Here is an 18,034-nt window from a genome sequence, read left to right as displayed (position 1 = left end):
TGCAATGCAATATATCAACATCAAAGGAACGTAACAGGAAAAATGGTTGAACCGCTGCTTTACTAACTGTTTGTTCCCCGATAAGTTCGGATAAACAGACTATATTCTGACGCGAATTTCGCTATTCGCAATATACGATGAAAATATATTTCGAGTTCATAATTAGACGTTTCTATTATGCAATAAACAATAAGAGTCGCTGTAAATCAATTTGCAAAAATTGCTCACTTATTTGAGATATTACAAAAAAATTATTCACTGTAAACTCCGTTTCTTGAACCAATCCTCTTTCACCATATCGGCACCCTTCTCTGCGATCATGATAATCGGAGCATTGGTATTACCACTGACTATGATTGGCATAATCGAGCCATCTATGACTCGAAGTCCGGTGACTCCGTAAACTCGAAGCCGAGGGTCTACTACAGCCGTTGGATCCGAATTAGGCCCCATCTTGCAAGTACCCACTGGGTGATATATAGTCGAGGCATAGAATCTGGTCACGCACTGCCAGTATGGATCGGTATACATAGGAATATTCGTGCAGCCAGAAAATGGTTTCGGTAATAATTTGCTTCCATAACGTCTAAATGATGCAGTTTTACTCATCTCGACCGCAAACTTAATTCCTTCTACCAATGTCGCCATATCTTCCGGGCGTTCGAAGTAGTTGGGATAAATCAACGGGTAATCGGAGGGATTGTTGCTTCGAAGCTTGATAACCCCTCTACTTTTCGGCCTTAGAAGCGTGGGAATCGCGGTCCATGCGTCCTTATTAAGAAACTCCCCAAATACAGCATCGTAGTATTTTCTATTCAGACCGTAAATCTTTCTAAGAGTTCTGCCGCCGTCGGTGTTCTCAGCCAATGCCGCAAAATGCAGTTGCATGTCTGGGAAATCGTCGGAGGCATTCGTGTATTTGGTATTGATAAAAGCTAGTCCTTCGACACCTCCTGGCTCTGTAAAAGGACCGGCTCCGAATATAGCGTATTCCAGCAAATATCGAATATCGTACAACCTGCTCTCTACCAACGATACTTCTTCATTCAGCAAGAAAGTAAGGCCTCCCACCATTATATGGTCTTGAAGGTTATAACCCACACTTAAATTCTGAATAACTGGTATCCCGTGTTCCTTTAAGTGTTCTCCAGGACCTATTCCGGACAACATCAGCAATTGAGGGCTGTTGATAGATCCTGCGGAAACTATCACCTCCTTGCTGGCATGGACGCGTAACGTCCTTCCGTCTTTAAAGAACTCTACACCGTAAGCCCTCTTTGACGACGGATCTATTAAAATTTTCGCAACATGTGCGTGCATAGCGACGTGTAAATTCCTACGCGCGCTGGCAGGCCGCAGGAAGGCCTTCCCCGTGGAGCACCGGCTCCCATGTCTAATGGTCGCCTGAGCAATCGTAAAGCCAGTCTGCCGTTCTCCATTAATGTCTCTATTCTCGTAACCCATTTCTCGTCCTGCTTGAAGGAACGCATCAGCCAGTGGTGTGTGCCATTTTGATTCTTCGACAGTTAGGTAACCCCCTGTCGAATGATACGGAGTCTTGCTGTAGTTCTGATTCCGATTGTCTTCCGATTTTTTGAAATAACTCAGGACGTCCTTGTAGGACCATCCTGGATTGCCCAGTTGTTCCCAGATGTCGTAATCTTTTTTGTTACCACGAACATAGAGCATGTAATTTATCGTGCTGCTGCCTCCGATCACTTTGCCACGTGGCCACCGGCAGCGACCCCCCTCCATCGCTGTAGGCAGAATTTGCGATAAAACATGGAAGACGATGCGAATAATATGTAATCGATTATTAATGTTGGTGGGTGATTGATGTGAGTTTATATCTCTTTGGGTGCGACGATTAGATCATTTGCCAGTTAACGTTAATGGGTTAACGTTAGAACTACGTAAACGTACCTAAATATTATATATAGGTCGGTATAATTCAGACAATATTAGTTAAACTAAATAGATCCATACAATTATTTAACTATTTAAGCAAAAATCTGTATTAATCTTGTTAAAGATATGTTATGTATCTTTCTATGAATTTTAAAAATCAAAATTTCCCGCCACTCATATAGACGTATTGGGTAATTCTGGTATTAATATTTATTTGGATGTATAGTTATGCGTGCATTAGTATTATTAGATATTAATTACCTCTACAGTAATTTGGATTGGGTTCCGTCGTGTATTTCCAGTCGATCTCGGAGAGCTGCAGATTGGCGGCAAGAAGAGGAATATCGTATATAACGCTTCCATCGCCACCTGCTTCCAAAAGGAGTACATTCCAGTCTTCTATCTCGGACAAACGACTCGCCAAGACAGCTCCTGTAATATGAAAAAATTAATTTATTTAAATATCTCAAATATTTTTATATCAAAAGTTGTTAGTTGAAATTCAAAATTTGTCGATACTACAAATAGGATTTCATGATAAACCTAAAATATGTTTACAGAATACATCTGAAATTCGTTTATACGTAGGCAATAGGAAGTTAAAATTTGTACGCCAATTTGCATAAGAACGCGCAACGTCATAACTATACTACATAACAGATGTATTCTTTCTTCCACGTAAACATACAGTTATGTTTGTCTCTGTCACACGTTTATTAGGTTTATCATGGAATTTGTGTCGATGGCATCGAAAGAACATACCCGCAGAACCGCCACCTACAACTATGAAATCGTAAGACGGCATTAATAATTTAGAAGGAACATTCGTCGCGGAGTAATTAACAAACAAGTACGTGACATATAACGACACGCTCAAGAATGCCGAAAGCATCGATGCGATCTTTCCCGATTGCAATCCTCCGAGAATATTGTTTATGACATCCATTTTGCACTTCTCCGGTTTCCCTTGTCAACCTGCAATAATAAGTCTTGTTACCTTTCTAGTAATCTTGCCTTTCTATGCCTAATAATCTTTCTAATGATTTTTACGCGTATTACGATTTTATCCAGTTCATATTTCGTCTTTGATAAATAAAATAAATAAATAAATAAATATTTGTTTTTGTAAATTTGTTCTCGACAAAAGATTAATAAAAGCATGTGTGTTTAACGAGCGAAGCTAATTTAATTCTTGCTCACAAAAAATGAAAACGGAACCTGTACCTTTGAGCCATGGTACAATTTGCCTTACACAGTCTAATTTGAATAATAGTTTGCACACAATAACATTTACAGGTATCGTACGATGCTGAATATTACAGCAATAAATTTTATTGCTGTCACTATATCTCTTCCACAGACAGATCATAACATCGTCAGGTGGAAACGTATCGCAACGTGCTAAAAACGACCATTAAATTTGTACATTTCCAAGGTCAGTTGCTTGATACGCTTCATGGGTACGTAATAAAATTCTTTAAACGGCATCGATACGGAACATGACAAACATTCAGTAAATATTAATAAAATGATACGGAAATCTCCAACCGGTCGTGTTATATTTTCTACGCCTGTTTATCTCAAAAGATCTATTTTTTAAATTATTTCTATATTTATTTATTTTACTCATTTACTGATACCTCATTTCTTCCTTCAGACGGCTTTGGGGCTTTCATTGTTACATTCTTGATCAACTTATCTCTAACAGATAATAGCGCAATAAATATCTCTTTGGTAATTAGTTAGAAAAGCGTACACCTCGCCAATTTGGATGACCTTGAAACGCGTTATCAAGGTTGACATTCTGAACAATCTTTTCCTATAACTATAGACACCGCCCTATCTTAGTTACCGAGATAATCGCAAAAGACTTCAATTAAATTTTCATTACGATTGTAATTCGCCCTAGGACAGGCGGCCAAATCTTCCGAACGAAGCTTAACTCACTAGTGCGGAGATAGCAATTTTTAATTATACACAACCGCAGAAAATGGATCATAAGTCCGGCTGAATTTATAACCCTTGGCGTAAAATGATTCTCGATAAATTGATTGACATATGGACTGTTGTACCTTTCACCGATCCTCAATTGGTCAACAATGTAACAAATAATTCTACCGCCGCTGAAAAATTGTTTACAGAAGAGACATTGCTAAGAAATTGAAATTAAGAAAAAGAAATTGATCAATGCCTTATGAGTTCGGCTGTATTAATAGCGGATGGCACAAAATAATATTCGATAAACTGTCTGATGCTTGGAATGCTGCACTTAATACCGACCGTCAATTAGTCGAAAGCGTCACATATATACCTTTATTTATTGAGAAGTTGTTTACAGAGAAAAAACTTGTAAAATGAATTCCTAAGTAAAACATATTAAACATAAATTTCGTTCTACCTTGAAAACTAACGTCGAGTGACAGGTGTGTGTAGATGTAGCAAAAAGTTGTCCAGAATGTTTGTTTTGACGAAATGTTTCGGTTTCATCCAAATTGATGAGTTGTATCCTATCCTAAACAATTCTCTATTTGACATGTACACAAATGGCGAATAAAATTATCAGATATTGGAAAACCTATAACATATACGTGAATCTTATATCTTATGGTGTAGAAGATCAGAAATAACGGAAAAATCGAATATTAGCGAAAATGCGGAGATTTTGAGAACACGTACGTGGGTTGAACCTCAAACGTAAGAGAGTGCACCGATCAAACGCAAAGTGCGGAGACGAATGCTTCTTCGCTAGTGATCTCCCGTGTACTCAATATTGACTAATTATTCTGCAACATAGCTTATATGCAACGAAGAACATATAAATATACGTCAAACAAATATATGCATGTTTCTTATGTAGTCTATACATACCTTGAAGAAAACTTCTCATGGAAATGAATCAGTCAAGTGGATGCTAAGATATGTGTTGCTCGTAACCATGGACGACAAAACAACAACCTTATTTGAAGTGACTAGTTACGTAATTGTTGTATTAAATAATATTTTAAACGAATTATGTTACATTTTTCACGTATGTGCCATATTCTTGCCTATAAGAAGCACAATTCAATGATCAGTAATTAACACTAGGTTTACGGGACCCGCCAATTTGATGGATTTCCAACTTCGAAACGAAATATCTGAAAAACCATGGCATTAATTTCAACCATTTTGCATCGTAAATTAATCATTTCACCTAAAGAATTTATGCACAAAATTATTTTTTCCTAGGCCTTCTAATTTTTGAAATCTGTATGTAGTACATCTATCTACACGAAATCCGTCAAATTGACGGGCTAACTGATTTCATGAACAAACCGTTTTTCAAAGACAGTGTGCAAAAGTTTCAGTTATTGTAGACATTTCCCATTATTGTTTCCGCTTACTCTAAGTATTCTCAGTATTTTCTTTTTTTTTTGACCAATCCGCCTTTTCTAGTAATCACGAGTAAATCCAGGAGATATAATAAGATGTTGAATAAAATTGTCAACATTAATGAAGATTGTTCTGAGGATACCTCTGTAGAAGATCAATATGAATTAGGCCAGAGAGAAGCTGACAGTGAAATTTCTGAATACACTGAAAGTGGAGAGACAGAAGGATCTTCGAATAATGAGGACGAAAACTTCTTAAAAGTATATCGTTACAAGGAAATGATGATGATTCTTTCTAGTTCTGACTCCGAGGATGAAAGGGCGCGCATTCCAAGCATATCTCAAAATGTAATGGGTGAAATTGAAATTTCAATTGACGGGACACGGTGGATAAATGTGAAACGCGTGTAGGACCTAGGCCTATTGGCTATACTAAGAGAAATATTATATAGGGTTGTATAACTAGCGCTTTAGAATTGATAATTGAGTGACACATAATGGAATATTGCACTGAAACCGAGACCTATCGAGTTTAAAAAAACAAACTGTATAATCACAAATGCTGAGTTACGTAATTTTCTAAAAATTATATATGTCTGGGACACAAATGAAGCGAGATCGTTAGAAGTTTCCGAAAGATTACATAAATTTCTTTACATAAATTCGCGCTGATATTCGAAATACGGGAAAGATTTATTAGTAATAACCAGGCTTGTTAGAATGTACATAAAAATTTTCAACGGCAGCCCGATACATGTTTACGCAATATATGCTGAATAAGCTTCATAAATTTGGCATTAGGTTTTCATTATCAGTTGAAGTTCAAACAAAATATATTTTAGATGGTTCGATTGATTTAGAAACTCGATGCTCAAGGGAACAGAGCGCAAAATGACTTTGTTTTGCTCACATTTGTATAAATCCGTTCCAGGAACCATTGCTTTTTACCATAAAGCAATGTTTGGTGTGGACGTGGTCGACCAGATGGCACGCAAGTATAGTGTAAAAGCGGGGAGTTTCCAATGGCCTCTTCAAGTATTTTTCAATATTTTAGATTTGGCGGCGATGAGCGTGTGGATATTATGTAAAAACTGCATCAAATCGAAAATATCCAGGAAGGAATTATATTTTGTTTAGCCGAGGAATTATCTGGAGAAAACGAGGAAAACATTTTCCAAAGATCAGACGGTTCATTTCTGTGACGTCACAGGTGCGAAAAATTTGCCAAGTGGATTATTGCAAAAAAATATTACAAAAAAACAACATTCAGTATATTTGCAAAAAGTGTGTTCAATAGATATGATTACCCTGTATCGTTAATGTTATTGTTATTTTTTTAGTGATAATTTGAAAAAAGACTTTTTATTTATTAACAATTTATTTAAACGCGAAGTCTAATATTGTTCCTTTCAGACTCAATTTGAATAAATCGATTTTTTAAAGAAAATTGCGTATTTTCGTTTACCCGTCAATTTGACGGGTCCCGTAGAGATAGATACACTATATATGGATTTCAAAAATTAGAAGGCCTAGGAAAAAATAATTTTGTGCATAAATTCTTTAGATGAAATGATTAATTTACGATGCAAAATGGTTAAAATTGGTTTTTGAGATATTTCATTTCGAAATTCGAAAAATCCAGTGTTAAATGCCCTCCATCTTGTACCGCAAATCAGACAAAGTATCGAGTGTAATTATATCAGTTACTTTTAGTGTTGCTATTCGTAGTTTTCGCCATTTACTTCTTCACGTTTCTCCAAAGAGTGTCGGAACGATACTCTGACTGATCTCGCACAGCTATACCTTTCTGCGGGGTGATATCCTCCTTTCTTTTGAATGGATACGCGTGCAGAAAGCGCGCAATTCAAATACTACTACAGCAATTAAAAGATAAAGCAGGATGAATAATACAAATCTCACCACTGAACGAGAGGTGCGATTTCAGACGAAGATATTTACACTGAGGAACAAACGCAATAAAACATAGCCTACTTCTATTTGGATATGACGATCTTTCCAACGATGATAAAATTAATCAAACCGGCTGAGTAGTTTTTGAGGTTACCTTCTACATGCTGGCACCCTTATATGGAGATCTTCTTGCTTTATAATTTTAATATTGGCGGAGAATTTCGATATGACAACTAGTGTCAGAAAATTAAACTGTGAGTATGTCAGGTATCGATAATATGATCAATGTTCAAATCGACATGAGTATGATAAAATTAGTTTATGCGTGTAGAGGTTATGTGAAGAAGATATAGGTGCGTGAGAATTAATGACGAGATTACTTGTTGTTGCAACCGTCGAATATATTTAAATCGATAAATTAGTACACAGCCGTAAACGTGAGACGTTGGTACGAAGTATAAATCGCAGAATATAATCGCGGAATCAATACTTGTAAAGGCTTATCGCGTAACTTGATAGACGCTCGTGAGATACTCAGAAAATACTCTCGATGCTGTTGTCTTCGTTTATTTATACTGGTGGAGGGAAAGTCAAAAAATTGAAATTCGTCTTGATTCGACTTGCATATAGCGGCGACATTGTTTTTGCCCGAGGTTTATTTATTGTTATGTTTCATGCATCAAGGCTAAGACGATGTCCTGAGGCAAAACAACAGCGAGGCTGTCGACTCGCGTCGTCCTGTGACTCCTGTGCCGCTGTATGCGGTTATATAAATTTGTGCAATGGATATTTCTCGTAGACAAAATAAAAGTAGAATACAGTAACCGATATTCATACGTACACATATGTATTTATATTCGGACATTCTGTAACACAGAATAACTTTTGTAAAATTGGACCGAAAGATTCGAGTTTTTCTTTAAATGTTAGAAGAATGGGTTTACTAGATGACGTCTAAAAATTTGTTGAAAGTTGCAACTGGTCCGAATCGGGAAGAAGAAAATAAAGGTCATTCTTTACAACTTGTTTATCTGCTGCTGTAATAGAACTTTAAACAATACGTCTGATGATTTAAAAATTTTAACCATTTGTAACTCATAGCAATGTTTGCCCATCTCGATGATCTCTCCAGCATGTACGTTACTGACATGAATGTACAAAACGTATTGCTCAAATTTTCATTGTGGGTTCAAGTAAAAAAGTTTCTGAACAACACTAGTTCGTTTCTTGTACGTTGAGTTATCCCCAATACAAATGCTGCACCAAGTGGTCAAATGCTGTAGCCGTTCCTCATTAGCGAATACAAGAACCTATTGAGTTTCCGTTATCGACGAACCGCAGACACAGACTAGTTATACGAATAGACAAATCACCTCAGAAATCTTTGTAGCCCAGCGCAACTACCATACCGACATAGAAATTTGTTGAAGTGGTCACCACTTATAAGAAAACTCTACATCTGGTCTTTTTAGTTTTCTCAAGCACTTGAGCCATCGACAGCGTATAGACAAAAGACTGCGACGAAGACAGACCATAAACAGTAGACAGGCGACGTTGGCTTCCGGGTTTTTTCAGTTATTGGGTAACACAGCTAGCGTGCGGATCTGGACCAGTTCAAATTGTATTCTTAGTTATAATTACACTTCTATTTAAATATATTTTCTGCCTTACAATTTATCCATGAGTTTTCTCTGTTTACACATCGAATAACCTCAACAAAATTCAATATTGACATTAGTGTCCTCTACTCGTAAACAACGACAACGTGATTAAGTATTTACTAAAGAAGCGTGTTATTTCGTGGATGCTGTTTATTGTATTATAGATACACGCATTTAAAAAAAATTACACGGGCGAGCAAAGCTCCGTTTCACAAAGAACATAAATTGGTTATGGTCTGAATTAAGTGCTGTCAAAAATATCTATCATTAAATTGAATGACTTGAAAATCATAAAAGGTCTTTAAAAATTTCTTTCACAGATATATCATACATGTATATGCTTTAATAAATAAAGTTTATGGGTTACATGTTTATAATTTACATCGTATTTCACAGTCTAAAGGAAAATCAATACGCTTAATAATTTACGCAAGTCTCATTTGTTGACGAAAAGAATTTCAATAATTTTCATATTGCGATTATCTATAGTATCTCCTTTTATCTTTCCTATTACAAGATTACATTACAAGATACATTATTATTTATCCTATTACAAGATGAATGTCTGTAACAATTTTTCATCATCGATGTTATGCTTTCCTCGTGTTCTAGAATACAATAGTAATGAAATAAATGAACCATAACATCAAAAGTATGTAATAGGTGAAATCGTAAAACTCCTACATTTTTAACCGTTTGTTCTCCGATAAGCTCGGATAAACACAATTTTAACGGACTAACTTGCGCTTGTTAAAATTTAACTTACTTGATATTCATTTGATGAAATGAATATATTCATATACATAATATATGATGAAAATTTACTCTGAGTTAATAATTATAAGTTTCCATTATGTAATATAAACAATAACAGTCGATGTACATTAATTTTCATCATTCGAAATATTACAAAACAAATTATTCACTCTCAAATTCCGTTTCAACAACCATTCCTCTTTTATCATATCGGCACCCTTCTCTGCGATCATGATAATCGGAGCATTGGTATTACCACTGACTATGATTGGCATAATCGAGCCGTCTATGACTCGAAGTCCGGTGACTCCGTGAACTCGAAGCCGAGGGTCTACTACAGCCGTTGGATCCGAATTAGGCCCCATCTTGCAAGTACCCACTGGGTGATATAGAGTCGTGGCATAGGATCTGATCATGCACTCCCAGTATGGATCGGTATACATAGAAATATTCGCGCAGTTAGAAAATGGTTTCGGCAATAATTTGCTTCCATAACGTCTAAATGATGCAGTTTTACTCATCTCGACCACAAACTTAATTCCTTCTACCAATCTCGCCACATCGTCCGGGTTTTCGAAGTAGTTGGGATAAATCAACGGGTAATCGAAGGGATTGTTGCTTCGAAGCTTGATAACCCCTCTACTTTTCGGCCTTATAAGCGTGGGAATCGCGGTCCATGCGTCCTTATTAATAAACTCCCCAAATGCAGCATCGTAGTATTCTCTATTCAGACCGTAAATATATTTAAACACTCTGCCGCCGTCGGTGTTCTCAGCCAATGCCAAAAAATGCAGTTGCATGTCTGGGAAATCGTCGGAGGCATTCGTGTATTTGGTATTGATAAAAGCTAGTCCTTTGACACCTCCTGGCTCTGTAAAAGGACCGGCTCCGAATATGGCGTATTCCAGCAAATATCGAAAATCGTACAACCTGCTCTCTACCAACGATACTTTTTCATTAAGCAAGAATGTAAGGCTTGTCACAATTATATGGTCTTGAAGATTATGACCCACACTTAAATTCCGAATCACTGGTATCCCGTGTTCCTTTAAGTGTTCTTCAGGACCTATTCCAGACAGCATCAGCAATTGAGGGCTGTTGATAGATCCTGCGGAAACTATCACATCCTTGCTGGCATTGATGCGCAACGTGCTTCCGTCTCTAAAGAACTCTACACCGTAAGCCCTCTTTGACGACGGATCTATTAAAATTTTCGTAACATGTGCGTGCATAGCGACGTGTAAATTCTTACGCGCGCTGGCAGGCCGCAGGAAGGCCTTCCCCGTGGAGCACCGGCTCCCATGTCTAATGGTCGCCTGAGCAATCGTAAAGCCAGTCTGCCGTTCTCCATTAATGTCTCTATTCTCGTAACCCATTTCTCGTCCTGCTTGAAGGAACGCATCAGCCAGTGGTGTGTGCCATTTTGATTCTTCGACAGTTAGGTAACCCCCTGTCGAATGATACGGAGTCTTGCTGTAGTTCTGATTCCGATTGTCTTCCGATTTTTTGAAATAACTCAGGACGTCCTTGTAGGACCATCCTGGATTGCCCAGTTGTTCCCAGATGTCGTAATCTTTTTTGTTACCACGAACATAGAGCATGTAATTTATCGTGCTGCTGCCTCCGATCACTTTGCCACGTGGCCACCGGCAGCGACCCCCCTCCATCGCTGTAGGCAGAATTTGCGATAAAACATGGAAGACGATGCGAATAATATGTAATCGATTATTAATGTTGGTGGGTGATTGATGTGAGTTTATATCTCTTTGGGTGCGACGATAAGATCATTTGCCGGTTAACGTTAATGGGTTAACGTTAGAACTACGTAAACGTACCCAAATATTATATATAGGTCGGTATAATTCAGACAATATTAGTTAAACTAAATAGATCCATACAATTATTTAACTATTTAAGCAAAAATCTGTATTAATCTTGTTAAAGATATGTTATGTATCTTTCTATGAATTTTAAAAATCAAAATTTCCCGCCACTCATATAGACGTATTGGGTAATTCTGGTATTAATATTTATTAGGATGTATAGTTATGCGTGCATTAGTATTATTAGATATTAATTACCTCTACAGTAATTTGGATTGGGCTCTGTCGTGTATTTCCAGTCGATCTCGGTGAGCTGCAGATTGGCGGCAACAAGAGGAATATCATATATAACGCTTCCATCGCCACCTGCTTCCAAAAGGAGTACGTTCCATTCTTCTATCTCGGACAACCGACTCGCTAACACGGCTCCTATAATCATGTAAATTGGCAGAACATTATAGAACATAAGTAAGAAAACATCAATCTACTCAAACATTAGAAATACTTTTATTTCAAAAATTTGTGGTTTAATATGAAATTATCGAGAAAGGAAAAATATTTAGTTCATACCACAAAATGGATTTCGTGATAATCCTAAAATATGTTGCAATAATGTATAATTTATACGATATTTATAATGTAATATATATTTATAACATATTATAAAATAAACTTAAATTACGTTTATATGCAGGAAAGGTGAAGTTAAAATTTCCTTGTTAATATATACAACACGCATAACGGTATTAAATGTACTGCACAACAAATAGAGCGGCTAAAAGAAAGGTGTAATGGGTAATCGAGATGTGTATATTGTTAGATTTGTGTGTTACTTTATTATATGGATAATAAAGCGCTCCATCTCGCGTGAAAACACGCAGATACGCGCTTCTTTCTCATACTTTCATTTCGTTTATGATGTAATTTTCTATCGACATCATGAAAAAACGTACCTGCAGAACCGCCGCCTACGATTATGAAATCGTAAGATGGCAAGAGTGATTCGGAAGGAAGATTCTTCGAGGAATAATTAACAATCGAATATATGACGTATAGCAATACGGTTAAGAGAATGGAAAGCGTCGATCTGATCAATTCTGATTGGAATCCTCCCAGAATATTGCGGCTGACATCCATTTTATACGTCTCCGATCTTCTTTATCAAACTGTAACATTAAGATATAACAGTTTACCAATTATCTTTCATAAACTTCTGTAAGTGACCACTCGCGGCAATTTCGTGATTTTTCCCATTGACCATAGCACACAATAAATCCTTTTCAAATGCGTAACAACATATAATTGTAATATCGGAAATTTAGGATATAAATTTTTCCCCGATTACTTACAATTTATTAATATTGAATTGAATATACAGGTGTTAATTGGACAGAAAACGATGTTTGTTTAACCGAAACTAAATGCGATACTCGTATCAATCCCAAGTAACTTTACAGTTATCTGGCAACTTTCGTCACAACGAACTTAACACTCTCACTCTGTCTCTCTCTCTGTCTCTCTCACTCTCTCCTTCTCTCACTAGCAACTCTACAACTCGATCTATTTTTTCAACTCTACTCTTCGATGTCTCGATCAGTTATAACTCTTGCAACACACATACTTTTCGACTAGCATACTTTGATCTCTCGGACACCCAAACATAATGCTATGTTTGAAAAACTGCTAAGTTCTCGCGCATAATGTTATTGATACTAGAGAGGTTAGAATTTCTTAAACTTATAACGTATTAAGGTATAAATGTGTAATTAATATGCGCATTTGGGTGATGTCAGCGCGTCTTTAACTTAATATCTACAGGATATATATAAGAAAAATATATTGAGACGATTTCGATGCAGCTTATATTTAGTTCTTCAAAAAATTGTTCCTGCAAAATTGATCCTCTTCCTCTGAGAGAAAAAGATCATGACCTTGATAAGTAAAAATGTACTATAGCTGATAAGTAATGGAAATTGGATCTAGAAATATCTGGAATTAACTGTTACACGAAGCATTAAATGTATCAAAGAAACTCGTTGGACAGCATCCATATGGAAACTACTAAGCATTCAGTAATCTCGAACATAATGATACGTAAACCTTCACCCGGGCTTGTCACATTTTTTATGCTAATTTAATTTGGAAGTAATATTTATTACTTTATTTATTTGTGTATTATAACTATTTACTGATATCTGGATGTTACACTGTCGATTTACTTTTCTCCAAGACATAGTAGCGGAATAAATATTCTTTTATGGTAATTATTCTATAGAAGGTACTCATCACCGATGTGAATAATATTGAAACACATTTTGAAGATGGGCATTCTGAGCAATATTTTTCTATACCTGTAGACGCCGCTTGGCCTTGGATTCCAAGGAGTTGGCAAAAAAATTCAATTACATCTAAGTTACGACCATACTTTCTCCTGGAACAAGCGACCACACTTTCATATAAACCGAATTAAACAGAACTCACTAGTGAGAGAGATAACTATTTTTAATTTTATACGAATATGAAAAAGAAATTGATTAATGGCTTATGGGTTCGGCTGTATTAATAGCGGATGGCACAAAATAATATTCGATAAACTGTCTGATGCTTGGAATGCTGCACTTAATACCGACCGTCAATTAGTCGAAAGCGTCACATATATACCTTTATTTATTGAGAAGTTGTTTACAGAGAAAAAACTTGTAAAATGAATTCCTAAGTAAAACATATTAAACATAAATTTCGTTCTACCTTGAAAACTAACGTCGAGTGATAGGTGTATGTAGATGTAGTAAAAAAGTTGTCCAGAATGTTTGTTTTGACGAAATGTTTCGGTTTCATCCAAATTGATGAGTTGTATCCTATTCTAAACAATTCTCTATTTGACATGTACACAAATGGCAAATAAAACTATCAGATATTGGAAAACCTATAACATATACGTGAATCTTATATCTTATGGTGTAGAAGATTAGAAGTAACGGAAAAATCGGAAGCGAAAATGCGGAGACTTTGAGAATACGTACGTGGAATGAACCTCAAACGGAAGAGAGTGCACCGATCAAACGCAAAGCAAGAAGGCAAATGCTGCTTTGCTAGCGAACCTTTGAATACTCAATTCTAATTAACTATTTTGTTTCTATTCATCAGTTATCTCATTATCATCTGGTCAATTCATAGTTTATATATAACAAAAGACATATAAATATGCACCAAATAAATATATGCGTGCTTCCTATTTAGCATACGTTCATTAGAAATGAAAATAACATGAAAATAAATTAGTCAAGTATGCGCTAAGAAATGTGCTGCTCACAAATATCAGCGAGAAAATATAACTATTAGTTAAAATAACTTTACATAATGGTTGTGTTAAAGATTGTTTTGAATAAATTATGTTACATTTTTGGGAATTCACCGGATGTGTGCCATTTAATTTTGTTATATCTCATTCTGTTGCAGATACTAAGGTGATTTTGAACTTTTTTAAGTTCAATGTTCTTTTTTTGTAAGTTCTACGTCATAGCCGATAAAAAGCACAATCCAATGATCTGTCATAAGGTGACCCTGAGTTGATCTTGTATCTGAAAATCAGATAAAATAGAGAGTGTAATTGTATCGGTTGCTTTGAATATTTCTATCTAAAGTTTTCGCCGCTTATCTTTGCTTATATCTGCAAAGAATGTAGGGATGATTGATGAACTGCTCTAAGCGTATCTAATGTAATTTTGGCGCACGCTCTTTCGATACGCTCCATCTTCTTTTTTCAATCATTAACTCTAAGGTGATTTCTGAGCACGTACATTATGGCATAAACGCGATAACCGTGTTTGTTTTTAGTCTTTTGTGCTAATGACTTGTTTGATCATGTATTCACAAAAATCTTAATTCAAATACTACGACTATAACTGTATACTATCGAACAGTCGAGACTGACGAGCTTCCGTTCCTAAATCTTGACCCTCTCCTTTCCTTGTTTTGAGCGTATGTTTATGATATTTTGAGAGAAGCAGCACCTACGTGCGCGGTGATATCCTCCTTTGCTTTGAATGAATACGCGTGCAGAGAGCAGTTATTACAGCGATTCGAAAATAGGATGCTACAAATAATAGGAAATGCATCGTTATACGAGATGTACGATCATAGAAATTTACAAATAAAAGAAATCAAAGACGAAGGCAGTAAATGCTACAAATGTTACAGTATGCTACAAAACACAAGGCACCTGAACAGTAATATTTTAATGCAGAAACTGGCCTAAATCGATGTTCAAAATGTTTAGCTATGCTGCAGGCAAACCTCCCATGTTCTTTATTTTCTATTTTCTGCCTGCATTCATTTAATATCTGTACCTTCAAAGACTACCTAGGAAAGTACTGGAAACATCTTATATATTACATTCAAATTTTTATCTCATATTATATTGTATGCGGTTACTAAGAGCCACATAAGAACTTGAAAGAAAGCATTCGCTGACTGCCTGGGTGGTTTAACCAGCATCTGCCCCACAACTGGAAGATCCGCATTCGAAACCTGGTCGAATAACACGAACAGAGGTATGTTTTAGTCCCTACAACGTTTAATTTCACTTGTCTTTATGTATTCAATATTGAGTACTTATTGTGTATACTTACTCTATATTTATGTAAGAAAACGCGAGGTTTCAAACGTTCGTAACGGTGGGCTGAATTCCGTCATCCGTGGATATAGGAGAAGATAGCGAACACTTGATGGCATCGCAAATTATGCCTTTTGCGTCACTGGCTAGTGGGCCTCGACGGTTTCGTAATGCAACGCCTAAAATACTCGAGTGTTTTTAGTAGAATCGTTGCTGACACGGGAGTACTGCCTATCCTTCGAGTTTTACGCTGATTCAAAGTGCAATGCTGTTATAAAAACACTGGATTTTATTCACTTGAAATTCATTCACATTGAATTTATTACTTAAATTTCATGGTCAAGTTTATTTGAAACGTTTTATTCAAGTGGTTTCTTCCCATACTTTTATATTATACAGGGAATTACCTGCGGGCCCGTCCAGGTAGAAAGCTGATATCTTTTTCTATTTATTTCTTGATCTTGTAATGCTTCTGCGTAAACTACAATTTTACTTTTATTCCCAGTCGGAATTAATATATATCGATTTTGTGAACTTCCGGATCTAGATATAGACATATTATTACATAGGCATATTATTACCGATGAGAAAAACATTCTTACTTTAAATCTGTATCTATGTATTTATGAATTTAAACTTACCATTTGTTGATAATTATTGCGAGAGAAAGTTTAGCTGGAACCTACAATAGTTCGAACGTGAAAAGCAGATCGGCGGGAACTATGAGAATTCGGGGTTTAGGTGCTACCTCTATCGTCAGTAATATGATCATATAAACTGATTTCGAAATTGGCTAGGAAAAACCGTCGGAAAACTGAGTCGTCTCTAGTCGTGAAAAATCTACATGGAAAGTTATCGTATTCCAGGATCTTGCGAGACAGATAGAAATGAATCGAGAATCTCAGCAGACATAGCATGACACGCAAGCGTTGAACCTAACCTTCTTGTTTTCCATTTTGATTTTTCTATGTTTATTTTTATGTATGATAATTATGAATGGTATGAAATCTATATTATACGAGACTACACAACAATATTATTATGGATCCAGGCTATACATGATTATCTAAAAAGTAACCGCGAATTAGATAATTTATACTATCTGTACTGATATACTAATGTTAAAGACGACTACGTACTTTACACCGTGTCGTATGTACAGTAGTCCTTTCGATATCATTTTATATATAATCGAATTATATGCATTATTCTGTATGTACTTCTAATGAAAAACTATAGAAACCAACATGCATTTCAGATTTCAATATTTTTTAAATATGTTATAAAGCATAACATTTTGAGCAACTTTTTCCTCTAATGTAACTATAAATCAGCATAAACATATATTCTGGTACATAGTATCCATGATATTCGCAAAAAATTATCGATATAATTGCGTGTCCATAATAGCGTATGCTATTTGATTCCCAAATGCCGGGACGAGTATATTTACGTAAACGAAATCTTTACCCAACAGGCAGCTACATGTACAGTAGGAAGTCGTTCAAAATGTTGATTTCTACGACATATCCAAAAAATCTTCCAAATTCAGTTAGACTTTCTACTTTTCTAATGTTATAAAAAAAGATCAACATGTAAGGTACGTGTGCATCAGATTACACTTCGCTCGATGGATAGTCAAGGTCACGGCAGACACGCCAGATATCCGTCACTTTCGCTACGTGATTATTTTGAGGAAATGTTCTTTCCAATGGAGAATAAATTATTCAAATCGCTTGAGTAGCTTTTGAGATTACACTGGACACACGCATCCTGGCGTGGAAATCGTCTTCCATTATAATATAAATATCGGCAAAGAATGTTCGATACGCCAACTGGTGGCAGAAGATTAAAATGCATCATTAATGTAGAAAATTGATCTTATTTATTTATGCATACATTTATGCATGATACGTTAAAAAGTTGCACCTGCTATTTCATACAATAACGCAAAGAAAAATTACGGCTGTCTTCATTTTTTGTTTTGAA

At 36.0% G+C, this 18,034-nt stretch overlaps 2 protein-coding genes across 3 annotated transcripts; both read right to left on the bottom strand.

The window, feature by feature from the left end:
- Positions 1-255: 255 nt before the first annotated feature.
- On the bottom strand, positions 256-2,854 carry LOC117235982 (glucose dehydrogenase [FAD, quinone]-like). The gene is made up of 3 exons (XM_033498530.1): positions 2,671-2,854; positions 2,170-2,340; positions 256-1,757 (listed from the first exon to the last, which is right to left on the bottom strand). Exons 1-3 carry the CDS (start codon positions 2,852-2,854, stop codon positions 256-258), a joined length of 1,857 nt encoding a protein of 618 aa, XP_033354421.1.
- Positions 2,855-9,174: 6,320 nt separating this feature from the next.
- Positions 9,175-14,525, bottom strand: LOC117235983 (glucose dehydrogenase [FAD, quinone]-like). Of its 2 annotated transcripts, XM_033498532.1 has the most exons (5): positions 14,454-14,525; positions 14,179-14,356; positions 12,384-12,596; positions 11,689-11,859; positions 9,175-11,276 (listed from the first exon to the last, which is right to left on the bottom strand). In XM_033498532.1, the coding sequence occupies exons 3-5, from the start codon at positions 12,565-12,567 to the stop codon at positions 9,736-9,738; spliced, it is 1,896 nt and encodes a 631-aa protein (XP_033354423.1). In that variant the 5' UTR covers positions 12,568-12,596; positions 14,179-14,356; positions 14,454-14,525; the 3' UTR covers positions 9,175-9,735. The 2 variants fall into 2 exon arrangements, with proteins under 2 accessions (XP_033354423.1, XP_033354424.1); XM_033498533.1 differs by lacking the exon at positions 14,179-14,356 and having other exon boundaries at positions 14,454-14,518.
- Between the last annotated feature and the right edge of the window lie 3,509 nt (positions 14,526-18,034).

The sequence above is a fragment of the Bombus vosnesenskii genome, unplaced genomic scaffold (assembly GCF_011952255.1).
Source record: "Bombus vosnesenskii isolate JDL3184/JDL3185 unplaced genomic scaffold, Bvos_JDL3184-5_v1.1 scf7180000013336, whole genome shotgun sequence".
Lineage (NCBI taxonomy): Eukaryota > Metazoa > Arthropoda > Insecta > Hymenoptera > Apidae > Bombus > Bombus vosnesenskii.
Note: the sequence above shows the minus strand (reverse complement) of the source record. Positions and strands in the feature narration are given on the sequence as shown.

Bases quoted from the DNA above. Each gene is read 5' to 3' on its own strand.
- LOC117235983 (XM_033498532.1), bottom strand. From the start codon at position 12,567: ATGGATGTCAGCCGCAATATTCTGGGAGGATTCCAATCAGAATTGATC. The intron at 11,860-12,383 runs GTACGTTTTTTC...ACATGATTATAG, and splicing joins CGTAGGCGGCGGTTCTGCAG to GAGCCGTGTTAGCGAGTCGG. The intron at 11,277-11,688 runs GTAATTAATATC...TTCTGCCTACAG, and splicing joins CAATCCAAATTACTGTAGAG to CGATGGAGGGGGGTCGCTGC.
- LOC117235982 (XM_033498530.1), bottom strand. From the start codon at position 2,854: ATGGATGTCATAAACAATATTCTCGGAGGATTGCAATCGGGAAAGATC. The intron at 2,341-2,670 runs GTATGTTCTTTC...TTCATATTACAG, and splicing joins TGTAGGTGGCGGTTCTGCGG to GAGCTGTCTTGGCGAGTCGT. The intron at 1,758-2,169 runs GTAATTAATATC...TTCTGCCTACAG, and splicing joins CAATCCAAATTACTGTAGAG to CGATGGAGGGGGGTCGCTGC.